This window comes from Primulina huaijiensis, chromosome 15 (genome assembly GCF_012295235.1).
Source record: "Primulina huaijiensis isolate GDHJ02 chromosome 15, ASM1229523v2, whole genome shotgun sequence".
NCBI classification, from domain to species: Eukaryota; Viridiplantae; Streptophyta; class Magnoliopsida; order Lamiales; family Gesneriaceae; genus Primulina; species Primulina huaijiensis.
The window spans coordinates 22,791,922-22,813,657 of record NC_133320.1 but is presented as its reverse complement, the minus strand read 5'-3'; the positions used below and the strand labels follow the sequence as shown (position 1 = coordinate 22,813,657).

The 21,736-nt window shown below is 41.6% G+C and overlaps 2 protein-coding genes and 1 long non-coding RNA gene across 4 annotated transcripts; all 3 read right to left on the bottom strand.

The window, feature by feature from the left end:
- Positions 1–3,823: 3,823 nt before the first annotated feature.
- LOC140959844 (uncharacterized) lies at positions 3,824–21,564 on the bottom strand. Of its 2 annotated transcripts, none has more exons than XM_073417878.1 (3): positions 21,457–21,564; positions 5,728–7,464; positions 3,824–4,618 (listed from the first exon to the last, which is right to left on the bottom strand). In XM_073417878.1, exons 2-3 carry the CDS (start codon positions 7,429–7,431, stop codon positions 4,238–4,240), a joined length of 2,085 nt encoding a protein of 694 aa, XP_073273979.1. In that variant the 5' UTR covers positions 7,432–7,464; positions 21,457–21,564; the 3' UTR covers positions 3,824–4,237. The 2 variants fall into 2 exon arrangements, with proteins under 2 accessions (XP_073273979.1, XP_073273978.1); XM_073417877.1 differs by lacking the exon at positions 21,457–21,564 and adding an exon at positions 7,748–7,918.
- LOC140958617 (uncharacterized) lies at positions 15,175–16,163 on the bottom strand. Its single transcript, XR_012171812.1, has 3 exons — positions 15,846–16,163; positions 15,582–15,731; positions 15,175–15,318 (listed from the first exon to the last, which is right to left on the bottom strand). It is a non-coding gene; the product is annotated as an uncharacterized lncRNA (long non-coding RNA).
- On the bottom strand, positions 17,368–21,596 carry LOC140959843 (uncharacterized). Its single transcript, XM_073417876.1, has 3 exons — positions 21,457–21,596; positions 19,440–21,175; positions 17,368–18,163 (listed from the first exon to the last, which is right to left on the bottom strand). Exons 2-3 carry the CDS (start codon positions 21,141–21,143, stop codon positions 17,783–17,785), a joined length of 2,085 nt encoding a protein of 694 aa, XP_073273977.1. The 5' UTR covers positions 21,144–21,175; positions 21,457–21,596; the 3' UTR covers positions 17,368–17,782.
- Positions 21,597–21,736: the final 140 nt, after the last annotated feature.

Here is a 21,736-nt window from a genome sequence, read left to right as displayed (position 1 = left end):
ATATATATATATATATATATATATAGACAGAGAGAGAGAGGAAAAAAATTATTTATTTCCTTTTGGTTTAATCTCTATTGCCCCCTTAAACTGTAATAAATATCATAAACCCCCCAATCGCATGACCCCGTAAATTATATATTATATTACTTTACCCCAACCACTCAATCAATTATTTAGAAAAACATTATAATTACTAATAACCGAGCATAATGCGTGTTACAAAATTTTATTTTATTTTTCAACAAACGTGTTACAAGATTTTATTTTTTTTAACAAACGTGTTACAAAATTTTATATTTCAAATATTTGATTTAATTTATAAAACTGCAAAAAAAAAATAATTTTCATAAATGAAGAAAAAGCAAGTGATTCTCATAGAACTGTGAAGATATATATAAGATGTTCAGAAACAGAACTAAATTGTTTAAGTAAATCAAACCAAATCTCGGTTTGAATTGTTTTTCGATTTGAAACGTTATTTTGGTGCATGGAGATGTTCTCTAATGGACGGCCACATTTTCTCTACGCGGAGCTCCTATTTATTTTGTTTGTTTTTATTTATTATAAATATTTGTATAAAAGATTATAAATATTATTTAAATAATAGTATAATATTTATTTTATTATTTTAATAATTAGATATTTAATCATAAAAATTAAAATATTTAATCAAATAAATTTTTAAATAATTTATTTATTTTAATTAAAAAAATTTAATTAATGATTTGATTTAATTATTTATAAATAATATATTAGTAAAATAAAAACGAAAATTTTAATATAATAATACAATTTGTAAAAATACAATATAACAATGGAAAATGTTAATTTTAACACAAATATAAATATAAAATATAATGATTAATATATGTAAAATAAAAAAAAAATATTTTCAGAATATTTTTTTGGTGTAAAATTTGATGTGAGTGAGACGGATTATTTTAATATAAAATTTGTAATACAACTGAATTAGGGGTTGGAAATGGAGTGAAGACGAAGATCATCAACGAAGGCACGCAAATCTTGGGCTTTCACCATTCGTGATTTTGTTTGTGGAGCAAACATAAGCCAAGGCAAAAGGGGCAGCTTTTTCATTGAGAATTCTGAAGCCGGAGCTGCGTCGGAAATCGAGATGTTGTTTCAAGTCGGCGGACAAGGGACACGTCCGACGTTTTTGGATATGGCGGCAGCTCAGCAGCTTCCGTCCAGTTTACGTGCCGCCCTCACTTACTCACTTGGCGTATGTGTACCCGTGCTTGCCAATTCGTCGATTTTTTTTTTAATATCAATTTAAACTTTTTGGCTTGCCTTTAGGCTTCATTGGATTGTTTGCAGCTGCTGCGTGCAATTTTTTTTCTTCATTTTCTTTCAGATTTTGTTGGAAAACCTGATACCACCGAGAAAATCTGTGAGATTTATTCTTACAGTGCTACTCTTGTTTTTGTTCTGCTAAGTATTCAAAATTTGGACTTAATTTTCCACTCTTCATTTATCTGACCGGTGGAAATTGGCGGTACCGTCCAAAAATTTGAAATTTAGGTATTCGCATTGAGAAGACCATTCATCCACAAAATATTAGATTATGAAGATGAGTTTTTCGCCTTGCTTATGATGGTCCTTGAAACTCACAGTTTGCGGAATGCCTTTTCTTATACTTGCCGAGTCTTTAAATTTTTCATCCTTTTCCAGGTACTCGATGGACGCTCGAAAATTGATATTATCAAGCTTGAGAATGAGAAATTCAATACGTACAAGAATCTGGCTTGAGTTTGAAATTAACAGCTCAATCATGCTCAAGTCTAAGTTCAAATGGTCTCAACTCTTAATCGAGTTGTGCTTGGGTAGAGCAATACTCAAGCTCAACTTGTCTCAACTCATTTGCGGCCGTAGCCTATTCTTGAAAATTTCAAAATGTTACAGGCAGTTCGCTACCTGATGAGGTTTCAGTCTGAGTACATGTGCAACTTAATGAATGTTGCGCTGCATCACGCCTTTGGATGGGAAGCAGCTAAAATGGTTCTTGCATCTCATGTACAGGTTCGACATTTCTTTTAATAGCTTGAGATGCCAGTGAGAGTTAAATGCACATAATATATTATATGAACGAGCATTTCCTCGTTCCACGGAAAATAAAGCTTCACCTTGGGATCGAGATCAATCTCTATACGATTCTTATTCATTTTGCATGTCCAGATGATATGAATGCGCAATTATACCATGTTTGTAAAAAGAAGACCATTTGTGATAAAAGTGTAACTTTTTTGAATTGAATGGAATGTTGTTGTCAAAGATGTGCATGTTCTTTTACAAATTTCTAGTTTCACAACGACATTTTATATCCCAATCTTTCTTCACAAATCCGCTTTTTGTGCTTACCCCTTTCATCTGTATCATGAGGATGGAAGCAGACAACTATTTGCATTATAACATCCAGAAACATTCGTGTCTCTAAACATTCTGAAGGATACAGAAAATAAGAACTCGTATGACAGATAAATGCGTATGGTCGAATCATGAACCATGGATTCCTCGTCCATTGTTAAGCATGCACGTTAGAATGGGAGATGAGGCATGTGAAATGAAAGTGGTTGGACTTGAAGAATACATGCACCTCGCCCAACAAGTCCGAAAACGCTTGCCACATCTCAACAACATCTGGCTATCTACTGAAATGCAGGTTCGTGTAATATGAACAATGTATTGTTTTCTCATACCAGTGGTGGAACCAGGGGACGTAAGGCCATTTTTTTTATATATTTTTATAATTTTTTGAATTTTAGTTTCATCCTCTCAACGCAAATAAAATCTTCCAGACTCTGCCACTAGTTTTCACATGTAGTTTTCTTGTAGAAATTGGTAGCATGCTGAGAAAATCAGCTGACATTAGTAAATGCTCAGCACTTTCAATTAGGATGTCATCGATGAATCGAAATCCTACCAGCATTGGAAGTTTTACTACACAAACGTGACATGACAAACTGGCAACATATGAGGCCAGTCTAGGGAGGGAAACGAGCACGAACGATCCACATGTTAACTTTCGGATGGCCACCAAGGCTGATTTTTCCGTCGGAGCATTAGGCTCGACATCGTGTTTTCTCATTAATGGTACGAGGAATACAGGAGGAAAAGTCATGTATGGTTATTTGAGTGTTAACAAGGATACATTTTGGTAGAGAAATCAAAATCCATTGGAGTTCAGAGACACTTTCCATTGGATGATCACGATACTTTTCGAAAATCTCATCTATGGAGAAACAATATCATCCTCTTTGTTCGAGAAGATGGATATATTAAGATGACTTCTAGTCGGCAAAGTCAAGCATATGACGATAGAACAGATGATGATAGATGCGTTTCATGAAAAAGGCGGATGCATGGTAACGTACAGATGTTAATTTACGAGTTGATCTAAGTAGTAAAGATATTCGTAATAAAAATGAATTAGATTGTCCATCAGATACAATAATAAGTTGAATAATACCTGTATTTAAGAAAATTCCAGTAGTTTGGACAAGTGGAGTTTTGATGGAATAGACGAGGCATGGGGCGTATATTTTTAAAAAATGAAATTAGATGACATCCCTTTTTAGTTTTTAATCATTTTCGGCGTTATTAACACATATTTATTTTCTCGTACAAATCACATTCATATCATCATATTATATAAATTGGACTAGATTGTAGAAAACGAAGCACCACACAAGATCTAGTAAAAAAAAATATTGTGAAGTATAAATTAAATTATCAGCAAAAAGGGTTTATTAAGTTGGGCAGGATTTACCAACCATTACCCCGACCAAAAAAATTTCAAAAGAAAGAAAGCAAACTTGGAAATAGAATACATTTGAATCAATCTCAAGAAAAACGAAACGGGACGGGACACAATTTACAAATCAAAATATCAATACATCTCGAGAGACTTCCTAATACAACAATGAGGTAGGTGATGGCAATGGTTCCGACCTTGGCGTATTACAACTCCATGAAGAACACTGATCGGACCTTAAATGCAAGTTTAGGATGTTTTTTCAAATATTTTGCAACATTTAGCCTACAATTTTATTATACCAATGAGATGTTTGACACAAGTTTTATGATACTTATATCTCTCAAGAAGCCATTTTATGTCATGAAGAAGATTTGATAGAGACTTATACCTCTAATCTTTGGATGATGTTGAAATCTCGGGTTCCAACAGCAGGAGAGCTGGCATATATCAAGCCTTTTCCAGCTAACCAATATCCTCACACGATCGAAGTGTCCCATCTGGATTTCTAGTCTCCCCGTGTCTTTCGTGTTTCATGCTCTTTGCTTTTTTGGCTTTCATGCGACGCTTTTTCTCGTTGGCATCAACCCATGTGTAATCAGATGGTATGTGGAAAGGGTCGACTTCATCACGAAAGCTGCGGCCTTCGCTATCACTTGATTGGCCTCCGCGGCTACCCCTTATCCATGAAATCCATGATGTTGAGCTTTCTGACTCCTTTGACTTGCCATCCTGAAAATGTGCAGGGCTCGAAAGAGGGGTCGAGAACTCCTCCGTGGGTTGAAGCTCGTTGAATTTCGTAAATGTTACCAGCACACGTATTGTTGGGACGATTGGGATCGCAATCTGTACAATGACAGATTCGTTAGTCACATATGGCACAAAAACATCCAGCACGTTCGGGTGAACTCCAAGAAAGAAAAAAAGCAAAGGAAAAAATCATTTTTTTGCAACAGGCACAACTCTCTCTCAAAGTGTGCAGTATCAATTCGTACAAGTACAACACAAGTACTCCTCAACAATTAAGCCTCAAACATCGAAACTTTAATTGTATCTTATTTGCACTATACAAGCATCTTGTGCTTCATTTCAAAACACACAAGGGGTTGACTTCAAACGTTATATAATTAGAAATTAACTCATGACGGAGAGGTATTTGCTTAAAATTTGAGAAAAGGTGATCATATTTGTTACAAAAGGCTCGACAATTCTAGACTAACAGATATTTAGATGGAAAGTCAATAAGGAATTACGAGCAAAACATATTTGTGAGGAATGCACCATTATATATGCCACTTGCTCTTATTAGGTCAACCGTCGATGGTAATAGAAGAAGAAAACTAATTAAAAAACCAATTCAACGTCTTCATCTTTAGCTTCACAGCAGCTTATCTGACAATAGTTCCTCAGAGGCCAACATAATGTCAACTCTCGCCCGAGGCAGTGACTGATGTTCCCACAACAAAGACACAGACCCACTCAAATTTTTGCACGCTACAATAATCAATATCACGATGTACTCGTAATATTGGAGACGGAGCAATCATGCAAACAGGAAAGGAGATAATTTTTCCCTTTTTCTTCAGTAACTCAAAGATTAAACAAAACTAAATTCTTGTATTGAAATAAAATTCAACATGAGACAGGACTATAATTTTGGTGTTTTCAGTGTTTCCAGATAGAAATTGGGCATAGATGGTTCCACATAGATGTCAAGATATCAGCTCTGTATCATTTTAAATTTTACCATCCATTGGTGTCATCCCCTTTACAAGAAATATGTATGACTAAATGAACTATTGCAGTTTTTTCGAAAGGTGAGAGGTAATGGACCCTTTTCCAACTTACTACACCCATGACGTAGTTCAAAGCTCTGCAAACACGTGCATGACTAAAATTTGCAAAATTAAATATATCATCAACAAAGTGCACGAGAGGAGAGAATCAGTAAATACCTTCACGGGAAAAGTGCCAGGAGGGAGTTTGGTAGTCAGCAGCTCCCGCAATCTTTTAACAGCTTTTACCTTGTTTGCCAGAATGTCAAGCAAGGGTAACAGCTCTTCTGTTTTCAAAGGGAAATCAGGTGTCAACCATAAAACAGGTCTTAAACCTTTCTTATACTCGCTTTCATTTTTCGGTTCACCAGAGGCCCCTTTCTTCTTTTTCTTCTTGCCACTTTTATCTTTTGACTTTTTAAGGTCCCCACTGTCTTCCCTAAGAAACTCAGACGAAGATCTTTGACTGTCATTGGACTTATGCTTGCTATCATCAGATGCCAACTTTGAGAATTTAAGACTCTTTGAATCATCGGGCTCATCTCCTGGGGCCTTCGCACCTTTCTTATTCCAACCAAACCAACTTCTCTTTTCTTTGGTAACACCATTAGATTCACAACTATCAAAAGAACCACCACTTAAGCTTTCATGGCAGTCCTGCACTTCCGTGTCTTCATCCTCCCCAAAACCAGATCCCGTGCGAAGCGCGGAATCTAACTGCATTCTTTCGTCAGCTGTCAATACATCATCATAATCGTCATGCTCACTTGCACTAGCCATTCTGTCATCGTCATTAACTGAAAATAGTTCCTCATCCGTCATAGCGCCTGGAACCCTCCTCGACTTCACACTAATCATCACATGAAGCATATCATAAACCTTGGCTTTCCAAGTTCCAACCATCTCAGTCCTTTCCTGTCTTCTCCAATTTAAATGGGAAACAAGCTCCGCCTGAGTGACGTCAATTCCAGGCCTGTACATGTTAGTTTGAGACATCAAAGTCACTTCATGAGCAACTTCAGCTTCTGATGGTTGCACACCAGCTCCTTCAAAAGCGTTTGTGATCTCTTTCTCCTTGTGGGCAAGCACAATCAAAGAGCCAGGAGGCAAAGAGACATTGCCATCTTCTGATGAATGCCCTTCTCCAAGAAAGAGAATTGTTTGATCAGAGCGTTGAATACGAAACCCATCAAACCCAGCAAGAGTCATATCTGCTCGTAGATTAGAACCACGTTTCCATATCCGATAAGTGTCTGACGGGGCAATTCTACTGATGAATGGTATCACTGAGCTCTCAAAGTGGAAGCTTATCTCCATATAGAAGTCACGTATTCGGGCTGCTGAAGCCACAACCCTAGGAAGTCTACGGCACCATTTTGCCCAGGCAAGAGGCTGGTAATGTCTGGCAATGATCATGGCAATATTCTCCTCCCGAGTACAAACTGCCTCTTGGAGTGCACTCCATCCATTTTCGTTCTGAAGACTCCAATCAGCACCCGCTGCCATTAAAATTTCAGCTGAAATCGCATCTCGCAAACGAACTGCGAGGTGCAATGGGGTTTCCCTTCCAGGAACATCCCGCCTGTCAATCACCACGGACACAGCATCGGCATCTTGTTCAGCAGCCAAAGACTCAGCCTCCATGTTAATCTCTCCTGCCTTCGCTAACCGAGGGAGCACTGCCACAATCCTTCTCAATGCTACATAATCACGCCGCAGCACAAACAAATGGGCAGGACTATGTGCATATTTTGACAAATCCTCCATTGTAGTTTCTTCGACTAACTCCACCCCCTTACCTAATATCAGTTCTAATAAGCTGCAATTGCTTCCACTATTCTTCCGAACCACAGATGGAAACCAAATTTCTACCGCATTGTGCATAAACAATATCCCTCACCCATGATTCTAAAGAGCCTATAAATTAGAAAACCAATAACATAATTAAACCTCACAAGATGATCGCAGATACTCCAACATATCAAACTTTCAAATCCAATTCAACATCATACAAAAACCCCAGCAAATCTTGACAATCATTTCACTACTTCTCAGGAAATTCTGACAAAATTCAAAGCAATAAAAGTGCACAGAATTGGCACCGCACGCAGAGCTATTGTTCAAATTCCAGCTCCAAGCTGTACTTGGGCCAAATTTTAGCATAAATATTCAAATAAAAATGAATAGGTTAAAGAATTACCAGTGAAGCGGAGCGAAGGCCTTCACATGTGGAAAACTGAGCTGATTTTCGAAAGACGGAATGGAATCAGTAGAGCTTCAGATCTCCACGCCCCTCGCTTTCTCTCTCTAAAGTGTCAGAAATTGCAGAGTAATATGGTGTGCGTATATGTATGCATAGATAGAGAGAGAATTGAATATACACACACATATATATATCGATTAGAAAAAGTTGTACTTGTAGCTGTTTCTTCTCGGTTTTGCCCTCCGATTTTGGTTATATTACCAATTGCACCACACCTGACAAATTTTTTTAATCATTATATTCGAATATTTGTTTTATGCCATCCCCTTTTTCGAGCACAGCTAGATTAATATAATCCTGCATTGTACGCAAATATTTAGGTATTGTTTGGTGTTCGTGATAAGAGGTGAGTTATTTTTAGTCTTTCATTTATCATGTGTTTGGTGTATGATACCCCAGGGATGAACCCATCAAGATCAGGCCCAAACTCCCGGCCCATCTATAGAGCCCACAGATGAAGGGCCCATGAGCAGCCCATGTATTCTCCTATAAATACCAGGTTTGAGCGTCCAGTTGAATTATTCACTATATTGTTTTCAGCAGCACCCTTAGCTGCTCCCCTCATATATGCTCAGTCTCTGACTTGAGCGTCGGAGGGGCTACGCCAGGACACCCTCCTGGCCCCCTTCTACCGGTCTTATTCTTGATTTCAGGCTTAGGGTGATCTGAAAGCCCACGTCTGAACTAGTGACGCTCGTTGGAATCGGACCCGAAATTTCCCGTGAGTATCACTTGGCGCCATCTGTGGGAAATCTTGAGTTGAGACGTAGAGATGGTAGGCAAGAAAGGAAGTAGAAGAGCTACCTCAGCATCATCGCGTCCTCAGAGGGAACCCGAATCATCTCATGTGGAGACGAGACAGGAACAACCTCGTCAAGAGACAAGAGCCGAGCAGCCCCTTCACGAGACAAGGGTCGAACAAACCCGTCCTAATGAGAACGTGGGGAACTTGACCCTGGAACAGCTGGGCCAATTTATCGCCCGGACAGTGGATGAGGCCATGAAAAGGAATCAAGAGTCTGTGTTTGTAGAGGAACAGGCAGCCCGTCAGGAGCGTGAGGAAGATGCTGAGGGCCACCAGAGCAGGGTTGAAGAGCCACAGCCCCACCAAAGGGGGGAGATTAGTGAGATGGGAGAAATGTGGAAGGAAATACAGATGTTGAGGCAGCAGTTGGGAAGCAGAGCGCCGGCACCCAAGAGAGGAAGTCCTTTTTCACTAGCCATTTTAGAAGAAGGGCTTCCTCCAAATTTTCGACAGTCGAATGTGGGTGAGTACGATGGACATACTGTCCCCGAAGAACACTTGGGGAGGTTTGAGAATGCGGCCCTGTTACATCAATATTCAGATGGGGTCAAGTGCAGGGTGTTTCTGGGCACGTTGGTGAGGTCAGCCCAGCAATGGTTTAACACCTTGCAGCCCAACTCCATACGATCTTTCGAGGATTTTTCCGCTGCTTTCTTGCACAGATTCGCTAGCAGCAAAAAACACCAAAAAAACTATTTGAGCCTGTTTGTGGTGAAACAACAAGAAGCTGAAATTTCGCGAGAGTTTGTCCAGCGTTTCAACAACGCAGCGTTGGAGATACCAGCGGCCACTCCTGACATCATGATAAGTGTCTTTACCCAGGGACTTAGAGGAGGAGAGTTCTTTAAATCGTTAGTGAAGAAACCTCCGTCAAGTTATGATGATCTGTTATCTCGGGCGGAAAAATATGTGNCAGAGCAGGGTTGAAGAGCCACAGCCCCACCAAAGGGGGGAGATTAGTGAGATGGGAGAAATGTGGAAGGAAATACAGATGTTGAGGCAGCAGTTGGGAAGCAGAGCGCCGGCACCCAAGAGAGGAAGTCCTTTTTCACTAGCCATTTTAGAAGAAGGGCTTCCTCCAAATTTTCGACAGTCGAATGTGGGTGAGTACGATGGACATACTGTCCCCGAAGAACACTTGTGGAGGTTTGAGAATGCGGCCCTGTTACATCAATATTCAGATGGGATCAAGTGCAGGGTGTTTCTGGGCACGTTGGTGAGGTCAGCCCAGCAATGGTTTAACACCTTGCAGCCCAACTCCATACGATCTTTCGAGGATTTTTCCGCTGCTTTCTTGCACAGATTCGCTAGCAGCAAAAAACACCAAAAAAACTATTTGAGCCTGTTTGTGGTGAAACAACAAGAAGCTGAAATTTCGCGAGAGTTTGTCCAGCGTTTCAACAACGCAGCGTTGGAGATACCAGCGGCCACTCCTGACATCATGATAAGTGTCTTTACCCAGGGACTTAGAGGAGGAGAGTTCTTTAAATCGTTAGTGAAGAAACCTCCGTCAAGTTATGATGATCTGTTATCTCGGGCGGAAAAATATGTGAATCTCGAAGATGCCCAACGGCATAAGAGGATGGAGTAGCGGCCTGGGGGAGGAAGAGTTGAGGGGACGGAGAGAGGAGGAAGGAAGAGGGGTGCGGGCGAAAGGGAGGAGGACAAAACTAGAGGTAGAGGACAATTCTCCTCACATGTTCCTCTGAACAGGAATCAGGATAAAGTGATGGAGGTAAGGGAATCGGGGGAGAAAGGGGAGAAGTCGCAGAGGGTGGAGAGCAGTACTAGGCTTCCACCGCTGGGCAGGCAAGAAAGATCTTCATCCAAGGATGAACCGAGATCTCGTTCATCATCTAGACGAGGTCGAGGCCCTCCCTGGATAAATCAGAGGGTCAGAGAATGGAGAAGAGAAGATCGAGATCAAGATGTCCCTCGGGAACCCGTCGAGCTGAGGAGGGGAAGGAATGAGGACAACCACCCCACGAGAGGAATGATTCATATGATATCGTGGGGTGCTACTGATGGAGATTCCAGGCGAGCTCGGAAGGCGCATGGAAGAAGGTTGGAGAGCTTTGAAATATCTAGGGGTGCAGACTTACCCCAGGATCCGGTCATCAGTTTTGGGCCGGAAGACCTCCGAGGCGTTGTGGCTCCACATAACGATGCCTTGGTGGTGACAGCAACCGTTGCCAATTACGATGTGGCACGAATCTTTATTGATAATGGAAGCTCAGTGAATATCTTGTTCAAGAGCACTCTGGATCAGATGAAGGTGGAGGGATTTGAGTTCGAGCCGATCTCCACTCCTCTATATGGGTTTGCAGGACATGTCATCCCGCCGTGGGGTCAGATTGTCCTTCCTCTATCTTTGGGACATGAGCCTCGGCGGGTAACGAAGATGACAACATTTACTGTGGTGGACACCCCATCCGCTTATAATGGAATTCTGGGGCGACCAGCCCTAAAAGATTTCAGAGCTGTAGAGTCCACGTATTATCAGAAGTTGAAGTTTCCTGTAGGGAAGGAGGTTGGAGTCTTATGCGGGGACCAGAGGGTCGCGCGTCGGTGTTATGAGGGGATAGTGAAAGAAGAGGGGAAGAGGGCGCGTGTGGAGGTCAATATGATCAGAAGGGGGCGAAGCGGGTTGCCCGTAGTAGTGAGGGAGGTTCATGAAGTGATGGATGAGAAGCCGGAGATTGTGGCATTAGGGCCCGATAAGAAGACGCTAAGGATAGCCCCTGACCTTGACCCAGAGATCAGGGATGAACTCATTACTTGTTTACGTGCTCATCTCAGCGGGCTCGCTTGGTTAGCCCAAGAGCTCACAGGGACGAGCCCAGATGTAGCAGAACACCGATTAAACATTTTACCAAATTCTCGTCCCGTGAAGCAGAAGAAAAGACACTTCGGGCCCGAGAAAGATATAGTTATAAAAAAGGAGGTGGGAGAGTTGCTCAATGCTGGGCACATTCGAGAGGTACAGTTTCCTACTTGGTTCTCGAATGTCGTTCTTGTTCTGAAGAGTTTAGGGAAGTGGAGGATGTGTGTGGACTTCAGAGATCTCAACAAGGCATGTCCGAAAGATTGTTATCCTTTGCCTCGGATAGATCAGTTGGTGGACTCCACAGCTGGACATCAGTATTTGTGCATGTTGGACGCTTATTAAGGGTACCATCAGATTCCCTTGGCTGTGGAGGATCAAGATAGAGTGAGTTTCATCACCTCTGAAGGAACTTTTTGTTACGTGGTCATGCCCTTCGGACTCAAAAATGCCGGAGCCACGTATCAGCGATTGATGGATAGAGTCTTTTCTGAGCAGGTGGGAAGGAATGTCGAAGTGTATGTGGACGACATCATGGTAAAATCAAAAGACTCAGCCCAGGTCATACCGGATTTGGTGGAAACCTTTGCCACCCTCAGATCCTACGGGCTGAAGCTGAATCCTCAAAAGTGTATCTTCGGGGTGAGGAGTGGAAAGTTTTTGGGTTATATGGTGACAGCGAGAGGGATTGAGGCTAACCCCGAGAAGGTTCGAGCTATCCAAGACATGGTTTCTCCCCGAGGACCGAATGATGTGCAGAAGTTGAAGGGGAGGATCGCAGCGTTGGCGAGGTTTATCTCGAGGTCTGCTCACAGAAGCTTACCGTTCTTCTGGACTTTGCGGAAGGCGAAAAAATTTGAAAGGGGTCCGGATTGCGAGAAGTCTTTCACAGAATTGAAGGAATATCTTGCCGAGCTTCCTGTCCTAGCCAAGCCGGCATCTAGTGAGCCTTTGTGGGTATATTTATCTGCCACTCAAGGAGCTGTGAGTTCGGTCCTTGTCAAGCTAGATGGATCCCTTCAACAGCCGGTTTACTATGTTTCGCATGCACTCAGAGGAGCAGAGATGGGGCAGGAGAAAAGTTAAATTTTTCTACTAAGGCATCGCCTAGTAGAGGAGTTAGAGGGTGGAGGTGTTGAATTTTTATATTCCTGCTAAGGTATCACCTAGCAGAGGGGTTCGAGGGTGGAGGTGGTGAATTTTTATTTTTCTGCTAAGGTATCGCCTAGCAGAGAAGCAGAGTTGGGGAGGAGTAAAATTGAATTTTCCTACTAAGGCATTGCCTAGTAGAGGAGTAGAGGGTGGAGGTGTTGAAATTTTATTTTCTTGCTAAGGTATCACCTAGCAGAGGAGTTAGAAGGTGGAGGTGGTGAATTTTTGCTTTCCTGCTAAGGTATCACCTAGCAGAGGAGTTAGAGGGTGAGGAGGTGAAAGTTGATTTTCCTGCTAAGGCGTCGCCTAGCAGAGGTGTTAGAGGGTGAAAGTGGAGAATTTTAATTTTCCTGCTAAGGCGTTGCCTAGCAGATGAGTTAGAGAGTTCGGGCGGAGAAGAATTTTTACTTTCCTGCTAAGGTCCGGCTTAGCAGAGGAGTTATGAGATGATGAGGTGAGAGTTTTATTTTCCTGCTAAGGCATCGCCTAGCATTGGAGTTAGAGGGTGAGGAGGTTGAAGTTTTATTTTTCTTGCTAAGGACTATTTTGGCAAAAGAGTCAAGGGCGCGGGGAAGTGTAAATTATTTTCCTTCAAAAGCTTAGTAGAGGACCTTGAAGATGGGGGCGACGAGAGCATACCGTGTTAGAAAAATTTATTTCGTTTGTCGATAACGAATGATGTTTGCCGCTGCGAAAATTACGGGCAACGCCCCCAAAAGCTCTTCAGGAACCAAGGGGTGCGGGCGAAGGGAGAGTGCGAGGCGCTGTGCCGGGCGAGCACGGGACTGGGCGAGCTGGGGGAGCTGGGCGAGCTGGAGGCGCTGGGCGAGGGCGAGGCGCGCTCGTGCGGGGCGAGGGCGCGCCGGGCGAGCACTTGGCGAGGTGGTGGGCTCGGCCGGGACGAGGCGAGCGTGGCACTCGCTTTGGCGAGGAGAGGCGGCGTGAGGCGAGTTGGGAGATGGCGAGGGCGAGCGTGACGCTCGGCTAGGGTGAGTAGGCGCGCTAGGCAGGACTGCACGGCGAGTGCTCGGCTGGGCGAGCAGACGTGCGTGAAAGGGCTAGCGTGCGGTGGGCGGCGTGTGCGCGCGGCTGGTCGAGTGCTCGGCTGGGCGAGCAGACGCGCACGGCGAGGGCTCGGCGTGGGCGTGCAGGCGAGGTCTCGAGTGTGTGCTCGGCTGGGCGAGCAAGCGCGCGCGACGAGGGCTCGGCGTGGGCTTGTGGCGAGGCTTTGTGGAGGGCCGCGAGGGCTGCCGGGTGGGGGCGAGGGCGAGGCTTCGATACTTTCGGGTGGCAGGCGAGGGCGTAGGACGCACGGGCGGCCGAGCAAGGGAGGTGCACGCTCGGGCGATGCGTGGGCAGGGTGATGAAGCAAGTGCGTTGAGCAAGGGCGGGAGAGAGCTGCAGAATCGCAACTTGATTTGTTTCCAAATTTTTGGAGACTGACAGATGGCGGGAAGAAAATGCACAACTTGCACCCGGTAACCCGAGAACAGCACAATTAATCGAACTTTGAACCTACGATTCAGTTCGCCTCGGGAGGAGGAGACTGGTGATGCCCCAGGGATGAACCCATCAAGATCAGGCCCAGACTCCCGGCCCATCTATAGAGCCCACAGATGAAGGGCCCATGAGCAGCCTATGTATTCTCCTATAAATACCAGGTTTGAGCGTCCAGTTGAATTATTCACTATATTGTTTTCAGCAGCACCCTTAGCTGCTCCCCTCATATATCCTCAGTCTCTGACTTGAGCGTCGGAGGGGCTACGCCAGGACACCCTCCTGGCCCCCTTCTAACGGTCTTATTCTTGATTTCAGGCTTAGGGTGATCTTAAAGCCCACGTCTGAACTAGTGACGCTCGTTGGAATCGGACCCGAAATTTCCCGTGAGTATCAGTGTATATGATTAAGATTGTGATAGGCTCGTTCAACCCGCACCAAGTTCAATCTAATTATAACAAATTTCTCTCATCTTTTAAAAAATAGCATCGTACTTGAGAATTTGATAGTCTGAATCGAACTTGAAAAATTAAGCTCTTCGACTAATAGACCACCGTTTTCTTTAAAAAAAAATATATACACCATCATTTTCCATTAACAATATTTTTTTAAAACATATCAAACATAATATCTATTTTATAATTTTCAGCTAATAAATTAGTACTATTATTATCGTATTTTATTTTAGGTAAAAACTTGTGTGTGACAGTCTCACGGGTCGTATTTTGTAAGACAGATCTCTTATTTGGGTCATCCATGAAAAAGTATTACTTTTAATGCTAAGAGTATTACTTTTTATTGTGAATATCAGTAGGGTTAACCCGTCTCACAGATAAAGATCTGTGAGACCGTCTCGCAAAAGACCTACTCTTTATTTTAATTTCCTGGATCATCAGCATTCCAGCAAACAAACTCTTTTGATTCAAAAGTTACATATTAATCATCTTCAATAATATTATTTTTCATTCAATTTGTTCACAATTAAAGCTCGAATAATTTTTTTTATTATCATTATCGACCATAAATAAATTAAGTCATTCCGAATTAAAATAAATATATTTGACCCAAACATCAGACATGCTTTGATAAGAAGGAAAACAGAGCAAAATCCTTCGGCCCCATTTATCAACTCTGCTATTTCCCAAGAAATTTCACTTCTCAATTCTACTGGTCAAAAGACTCGCAACATAACATCAAATTGTCTCAAATTGAGCATTGCAAAGGATCATACTGCCATTAGAGTCAGAGACAGGCCAAATGTGAAAATAGGAATTAGGATATCAGAGTAAAGGGGCTTGAAGATGCCATTCTTGGTGGTGCATATATAATCTAGTAGTAATATATATCCTATATGAGTCAAATCTTGATTCCCAATTCTGATTTTGCAAGCAGAGATTACTAGAGTGGGGGGAATATGGTATAAAGCATAAATAATTGATCAGTTGATAACTTCTGAAAAGAAAATTTATATCTAACACCAGTGGAGATCTCACCAAACAGACTCAAAATGGAGCCTCAATCGAATCGTCCCAAATGTCTGCACTTCTGTCCGAGGCATCTTCTGCATCTTCCTCCATCGAGAGCCTTATATATTCTCTGTGTGCAAAGCGGTCCCATTCGGTCAAATTTGGATTCTCACCCTCCTGTTCATCGAATGAAGGAGAAAAGAAAAAGACTGAGGGGAGCAATCCTACCAAGCACATCCAACTTTGCCTTTTATTAACTTCACCTAAGAAAAAAATTTGCATAAATTTTACCTGCCGTATTAGAAAAGGATCTCGAGTCCCAAACGCCGTGAACTTATTGAGGTTAAAAAGGATATTCTCAAACATCCAGAAACATTCGTGTCTCTAAACACTCTGCAGGATACAGAAGATAAGAACTCTTTTGACAGAGATAATACGTATGGTCGAATCATGAATCATGGATTCCTCGTCCACTGTAAAGCATGCATGTTAGAATGGGAGATGAGGCATGTGAAATGAAAGTGGTTGGACTTGAAGAATACATGCACCTCGCCCCACGAGTCCGAAAACGTTTCCAACATCTCAACAACATCTGGCTATCTACTGAAATGCAGGTTCGTGTAATATGAACAATGTATTGATTTCTCATACCGGTGGTGGAACCAGGGGGACTGTAAGTCCATTTTTTTATATATTTTTATGAAAAAGTACATATAATAATATTATATTTTGCCCTTCGTAAATTTTTTGAATTTTAGTTTCATCCTCTCAAGGCAAATAAAATCTTCCAGACTCTGGCACTAGTTTTCACATGTAGTTTTCTTGTAGAAATTTGGTAGCATGTTGAGAAAGTCAGCCGACAGTAGTAAATGCTCATTACTTTCCAATAGGATGTCGAAATCCTACCAGCATTGGAAGTTTTACTACACAAACGTGACACGACAAACTGGCAACATTTTGATGGCAACATATGAGGCGAGTCTGTCTAGGGAGGGAAACGAGCACGAACGATCCACATGCTAACTTTCGGATGGCCACCGAGGCTGATTTTTCCGTAGGAACGTTAGGCTCGACATGGTGTTTTCTCATTGATGGTATGAGGAATACAGGAGGAAAAGTCATGTATGGTTATTTGAGTGTTAACAAGGATACATTTTGGTAGAGAAATCAAAATCCATTGGAGTTCAGAGACACTTTCTCATCTATGAAGAAACAATATCACCCTCTTTGTTCGAGAAGACTGATATATTAAGATGACTTCTAGTCGGCGAAGTCAAACATACGACGATAGAACAGACGATGATAGATGTGTTTCATGAAAAAGGAGGATGCATGGTACCGTACAGATGTTAGTGTATGACTTCATCTAACTACATCTAAGTAGAAAGATATTCGTAATTAAAAGGAATTAGATTGTCCATCAGACACAATAATAAGTTGAATAATAATACCTCACAAAATTTTATGAAATGTTGTATTTAAGAAAATTCTAGTAGTTTGGACAAGTGGAGTTTTGATGGAATAGACGAGGCATGGGGCGTATAATTTTTAAAAATGAAATTAGATGACATCCTTTCTAGTTTTTAATCATTTTCGGTGTTATTACCACATATTTATTTTCTCGTACAATTCACATTCATTTCATCAGATTATATTATATAAATTGGAGTAGATTGTAGAAAATGAAGCACTACACAAGATCTAGTAAAAAAAAATATAGTCACATATAAATTAAATTATCAGCAAAAAGGGTTTATCAAGTTGGGGCTGGATTTACCAACAATTACCTGGGCCAAAAGAATTTCAAAAGAAAGAAACCAAACTTGGACATAGAATACATTTTTGAATCAATCTGAAGAAAAACGAAACGGGACGGGACACAATTTACAAATCAAAATATCAATACATCTCGAGAGATTTCCTAATACAACGAGGTAGGTGATGGCAATGGTACCGACCTTGGCGTATTACAACTCCATGAAGAACACTGATCGGACCTTAAATGCAAGTTTAGGATGTTTTTTCAAATATTTCGCAACATGTAGCCTACAATTTTATTATACTAATGAGATGTTTGACACAAGTTTTATGTTATACTCCTCTCTCTCAAGAAGCCATTTTATGTCATGAAGAAGATTTGATACAGACTTATACCTCTAATCTTTGGATGATGTTGAAATCTCGAGTTCCAACAGCAGGAGAGCTGGCATGTATCCAGCCTTTTCCAGCTAACCAATATCCTCGCACGATCGATTTGTCCCATCTGGATTTCTAGTTTTCCCGTGTCTTTCGTGTTTCTTGCTCTTTGCTTTTTTGGCCTTCATGCGACGCTTTTTCTCGTTGGCATCAACCCATAAGTAATCAGATGGTATGTGGAAAGGGTCGACTTCATCACGAAAGCCGCGGCCTTCGCTATCACTTGATTGGCCTCCGCGGCTACCCCTCATCCATGAAATCCATGATGTTGAGCTTTCTGACTCCTTTGACTTGCCATCCTGAAAATGTGCAGGGCTTGAAAGAGGGGTCGAGAACTCCTCCGTTGGTTGATGCTCATCAAATTTTGTAAATGTTACCAGCACCCGTATTGTTGGGACGATTGGGATGGCAATCTGTACAATGACACATTCGTCAGTCAAACATGGCACAAAAACATCCAGCACATACGGGCGAACTCCAAGAAAGAAAATAAGCCGAGGAAAAAATCTTTTTTTTTTTGCAACAGGCACAACTATCTTTCAAAGCGTGCGGTATTAACTCGTACAAGCAGTCCTCGACAATTAAGCCTCAAACATCGAAACTTTAATTGTATCTTATTTGCGTTATACAAGCATCTTTTGCTTCATTGCAAAACACATGAGGGTTAACTTCAAAACGTTATATAATTAGAAATTAACTTCATTATAGAGCGGTATTTGCTTAAATTTTGAGAAAAGGTGATCATATTTGTTACAAAAGGCTCGACAATTCCAGACTAATAGATATTTAGATTGAAAAACAATAAGGAATTACTAGCAAAACATATTTGTGATTAATGCACCATTCTATGTAGCACGGATGCTCACGGATGCTCATAAAAAAAATTTCAAAAGTATCAAACACGGATACATACACTCTGATATGCGTGTTGGATATGGCAAAATCCGTGTGATTGACTTTTTGTAGGTTTTACCATTCGGATACGTCTTGGACACGGCTAAGATATGTCATAGCTAAGACACCAACCCACTCAAATTTTTGCATGCTACAATATCACTATTCACTCGTAAAATTGGAGACGGAACAACATGCAAACAGGAAAGGATATAATTTTTCCCCATTTCTATAGCAACTCAAAGATTAAACAAAACTAAATACTTGTATTGAAATAAAATTCAGAGTGAGACAAGGCTATAATTTTGGTTGTTTCCAGATATAAATTGGCATAGATGGTTCTACAAGATCACCATGTACTCGTAATATTGGAGACGGAGCAATCATGCCAACAGGAAAGGAGATTATTTTTCCCTTTTTCTAAAGTAACTCAAAGATCAAACAAAACTAAATATTTGTGTTGAAATAAAATTCAACTTGAGACAGGACTATAATTTTGGTGTTTTCAGTGTTTCCAGATAGAAATTGGGCATAGATGTTTCTGCATAGATGTCAATATATCAGCTCTGTATCATCTTCAATTTTACCATCCATTGGTGTCATCCACTTCACAAGAAACGTGTATGACTAAATGAACTATTACAGTTTTTCTCGAAAGGTAAAAAATAATGGACCATTATCCAACTTACTACACCCATGAGGTAGTAAAAAGCTCTGCAAATGCGTGCATGACCAACATTTGCAAAACTAAATATATCATAACAAAGTGCATGAGAGGAGATAAGCAGTAAATACCTTCACAGGAAAAGTGCCAGGAGGAAGTTTGGTAGTCAGCAGCTCCCGCAATCTTCTAACAGCTTTTACCTTGTTTGCCAGAATGTCAAGCAAGGGCAACAGCTCTTCTGTTTGCAAAGGGAAATCAGGTGTCAACCATAAAACAGGTCTCAAACCTTTCTTATACTCGCTTTCATTTTTCGGTTCACCAGAGGTTCCTTTCTTCTTTTTCTTCTTGCCACTTTTATCTTTTGACTTTTTAAGGTTCCCATTGTCTTCCCTAAGAAACTCAGACGAAGATCTCTGACTGTCATTGGACTTATGCTTGCTATCATCAGATGCCAATTTTGAGAATTTAAGACTCTTTGAATCCTCGGGCTCATCTCCTGGTGTCTTTGCACCTTTCTTATTCCAACCAAACCAACTTTTCTTCTCTTTGGTAACACCATTAGATTCACAACTTTCAAAAGAACCACCATTTAAATTTTCATGGCAGTCCTGCACTTCAGTGTCTTCATCCTCCCCAAAACCAGCTCCCGTGCAAAGTGCGGAATCTAACTGCATTCTTTCGTCAGCTGTCAATACATCATCATAATCGTCATGCTCACTTGCACTAGCCATTCTGTCATCGTCATTAACTGAAAATAGTTCCTCATCCGTCATAGCGCCTGGAACCCTCCTCGACTTCACACTAATCATCACATGAAGCATATCATAAACCTTGGCTTTCCAAGTTCCAACCATCTCAGTCCTTTCCTGTCTTCTCCAATTTAAATGGGAAACAAGCTCCGCCTGAGTGACGTCAATTCCAGGCCTGTACATGTTAGTTTGAGACATCAAAGTCACTTCATGAGCAACTTCAGCTTCTGATGGTTGCACACCAGCTCCTTCAAAAGCGTTTGTGATCTCTTTCTCCTTGTGGGCAAGCACAATCAAAGAGCCAGGAGGCAAAGAGACATTGCCATCTTCTGATGAATGCCCTTCTCCAAGAAAGAGAATTGTTTGATCAGAGCGTTGAATACGAAACCCATCAAACCCAGCAAGAGTCATATCTGCCCGTAGATTAGAACCACGTTTCCATATTCGATAAGTGTCTGATGGGGCAATTCTACTGATGAATGGTATCACTGAGCTCTCAAAATGGAAGCTTATCTCCATATAGAAGTCACGTATTCGGGCTGCTGAAGCCACAACCCTAGGAAGTCTACGGCACCATTTTGCCCAGGCAAGAGGCTGGTAATGTCTGGCAATGATCATGGCAATATTCTCCTCCCGAGTACAAACTGCCTCTTGGAGTGCACTCCATCCATTTTCGTTCTGAAGACTCCAATCAGCACCCGCTGCCATTAAAATTTCAGCTGAAATCGCATCTCGCAAACGAACTGCGAGGTGCAATGGGGTTTCCCTTGCAGGAACATCCCGCCGGTCAATCACCACGGACACAGCATCCGCATCTTGTTCAGCAGCCAAAGACTCTGCCTCCGTGTTAACCTCTCCTGCCTTCGCTAACCGAGGGAGTACTGCCACAATCCTTCTCAATGCTACATAATCACGCCGCAGCACAAACAAATGGACGGGACTATGTGTGTATTTTGACAAATCCTCCATTGTAGTTTCTTCGACTAACTCCACCCCCTTGCCTATTATCAGTTCTAATAAGCTGCAATTGCTTCTCCTATTCTTCCGAACTACAGATAGAAACCAAATCTCTACCTCATTGTGCATAAACAATATCCATCACCCATGATTTAAAGAGCCTATAAATTAGAAAACCAATAACATATTTAAACCTCGCAAGATTATCGCAGGTACTCTAGCATATCAAACTTTCAAATCCAATTCAACGTCATACAAAAACCCCAGCAAATCTTGACAATCATTTCACTACTTCTCAGGAAATTCTGACAAAATTCAAAGCAATAAAAGTGCACAGAATTGGCACCGCACGCAGAGCTATTGTTCAAATTCCAGCTCCAAGCTGTACTTGGGCCAAATTTTAGCATAAATATACAAAAAAATGAATAGGTTAAAGAATTACCAGCGAAGCGGAGCGAAGGCCTTAACGTGTGGAAAACTGAGCTGATTTTCGAAAGATGGAATGGAATCAGTAGAGCTTCAGATCTCTACACCCCTCGCTTTCTCTCTCTAGTGACGTGCGTCGGAAATTGCAGAGTTATATGTATGCATAGATAGAGAATTGTATATACACACACACATACATATATATCGATCTGTATTGGTCGCTGTTTCTGTTGAGTATGTTCGCGGTTTTGCCATCCGATTTCGGTTATATTACGAATTTGCACCACGCGTGACAT

Coding starts and splice junctions, on each gene's coding strand:
- LOC140959844 (XM_073417878.1), bottom strand. CDS start 7,431: ATGCACAATGCGGTAGAAATTTGGTTTCCATCTGTGGTTCGGAAGAAT. Junction 4,619..5,727: donor CTGGCACTTTTCCCGTGAAG/GTATTTACTGAT, acceptor GTCATTGTACAG/ATTGCGATCCCAATCGTCCC.
- LOC140959843 (XM_073417876.1), bottom strand. CDS start 21,143: ATGCACAATGAGGTAGAGATTTGGTTTCTATCTGTAGTTCGGAAGAAT. Junction 18,164..19,439: donor CTGGCACTTTTCCTGTGAAG/GTATTTACTGCT, acceptor GTCATTGTACAG/ATTGCCATCCCAATCGTCCC.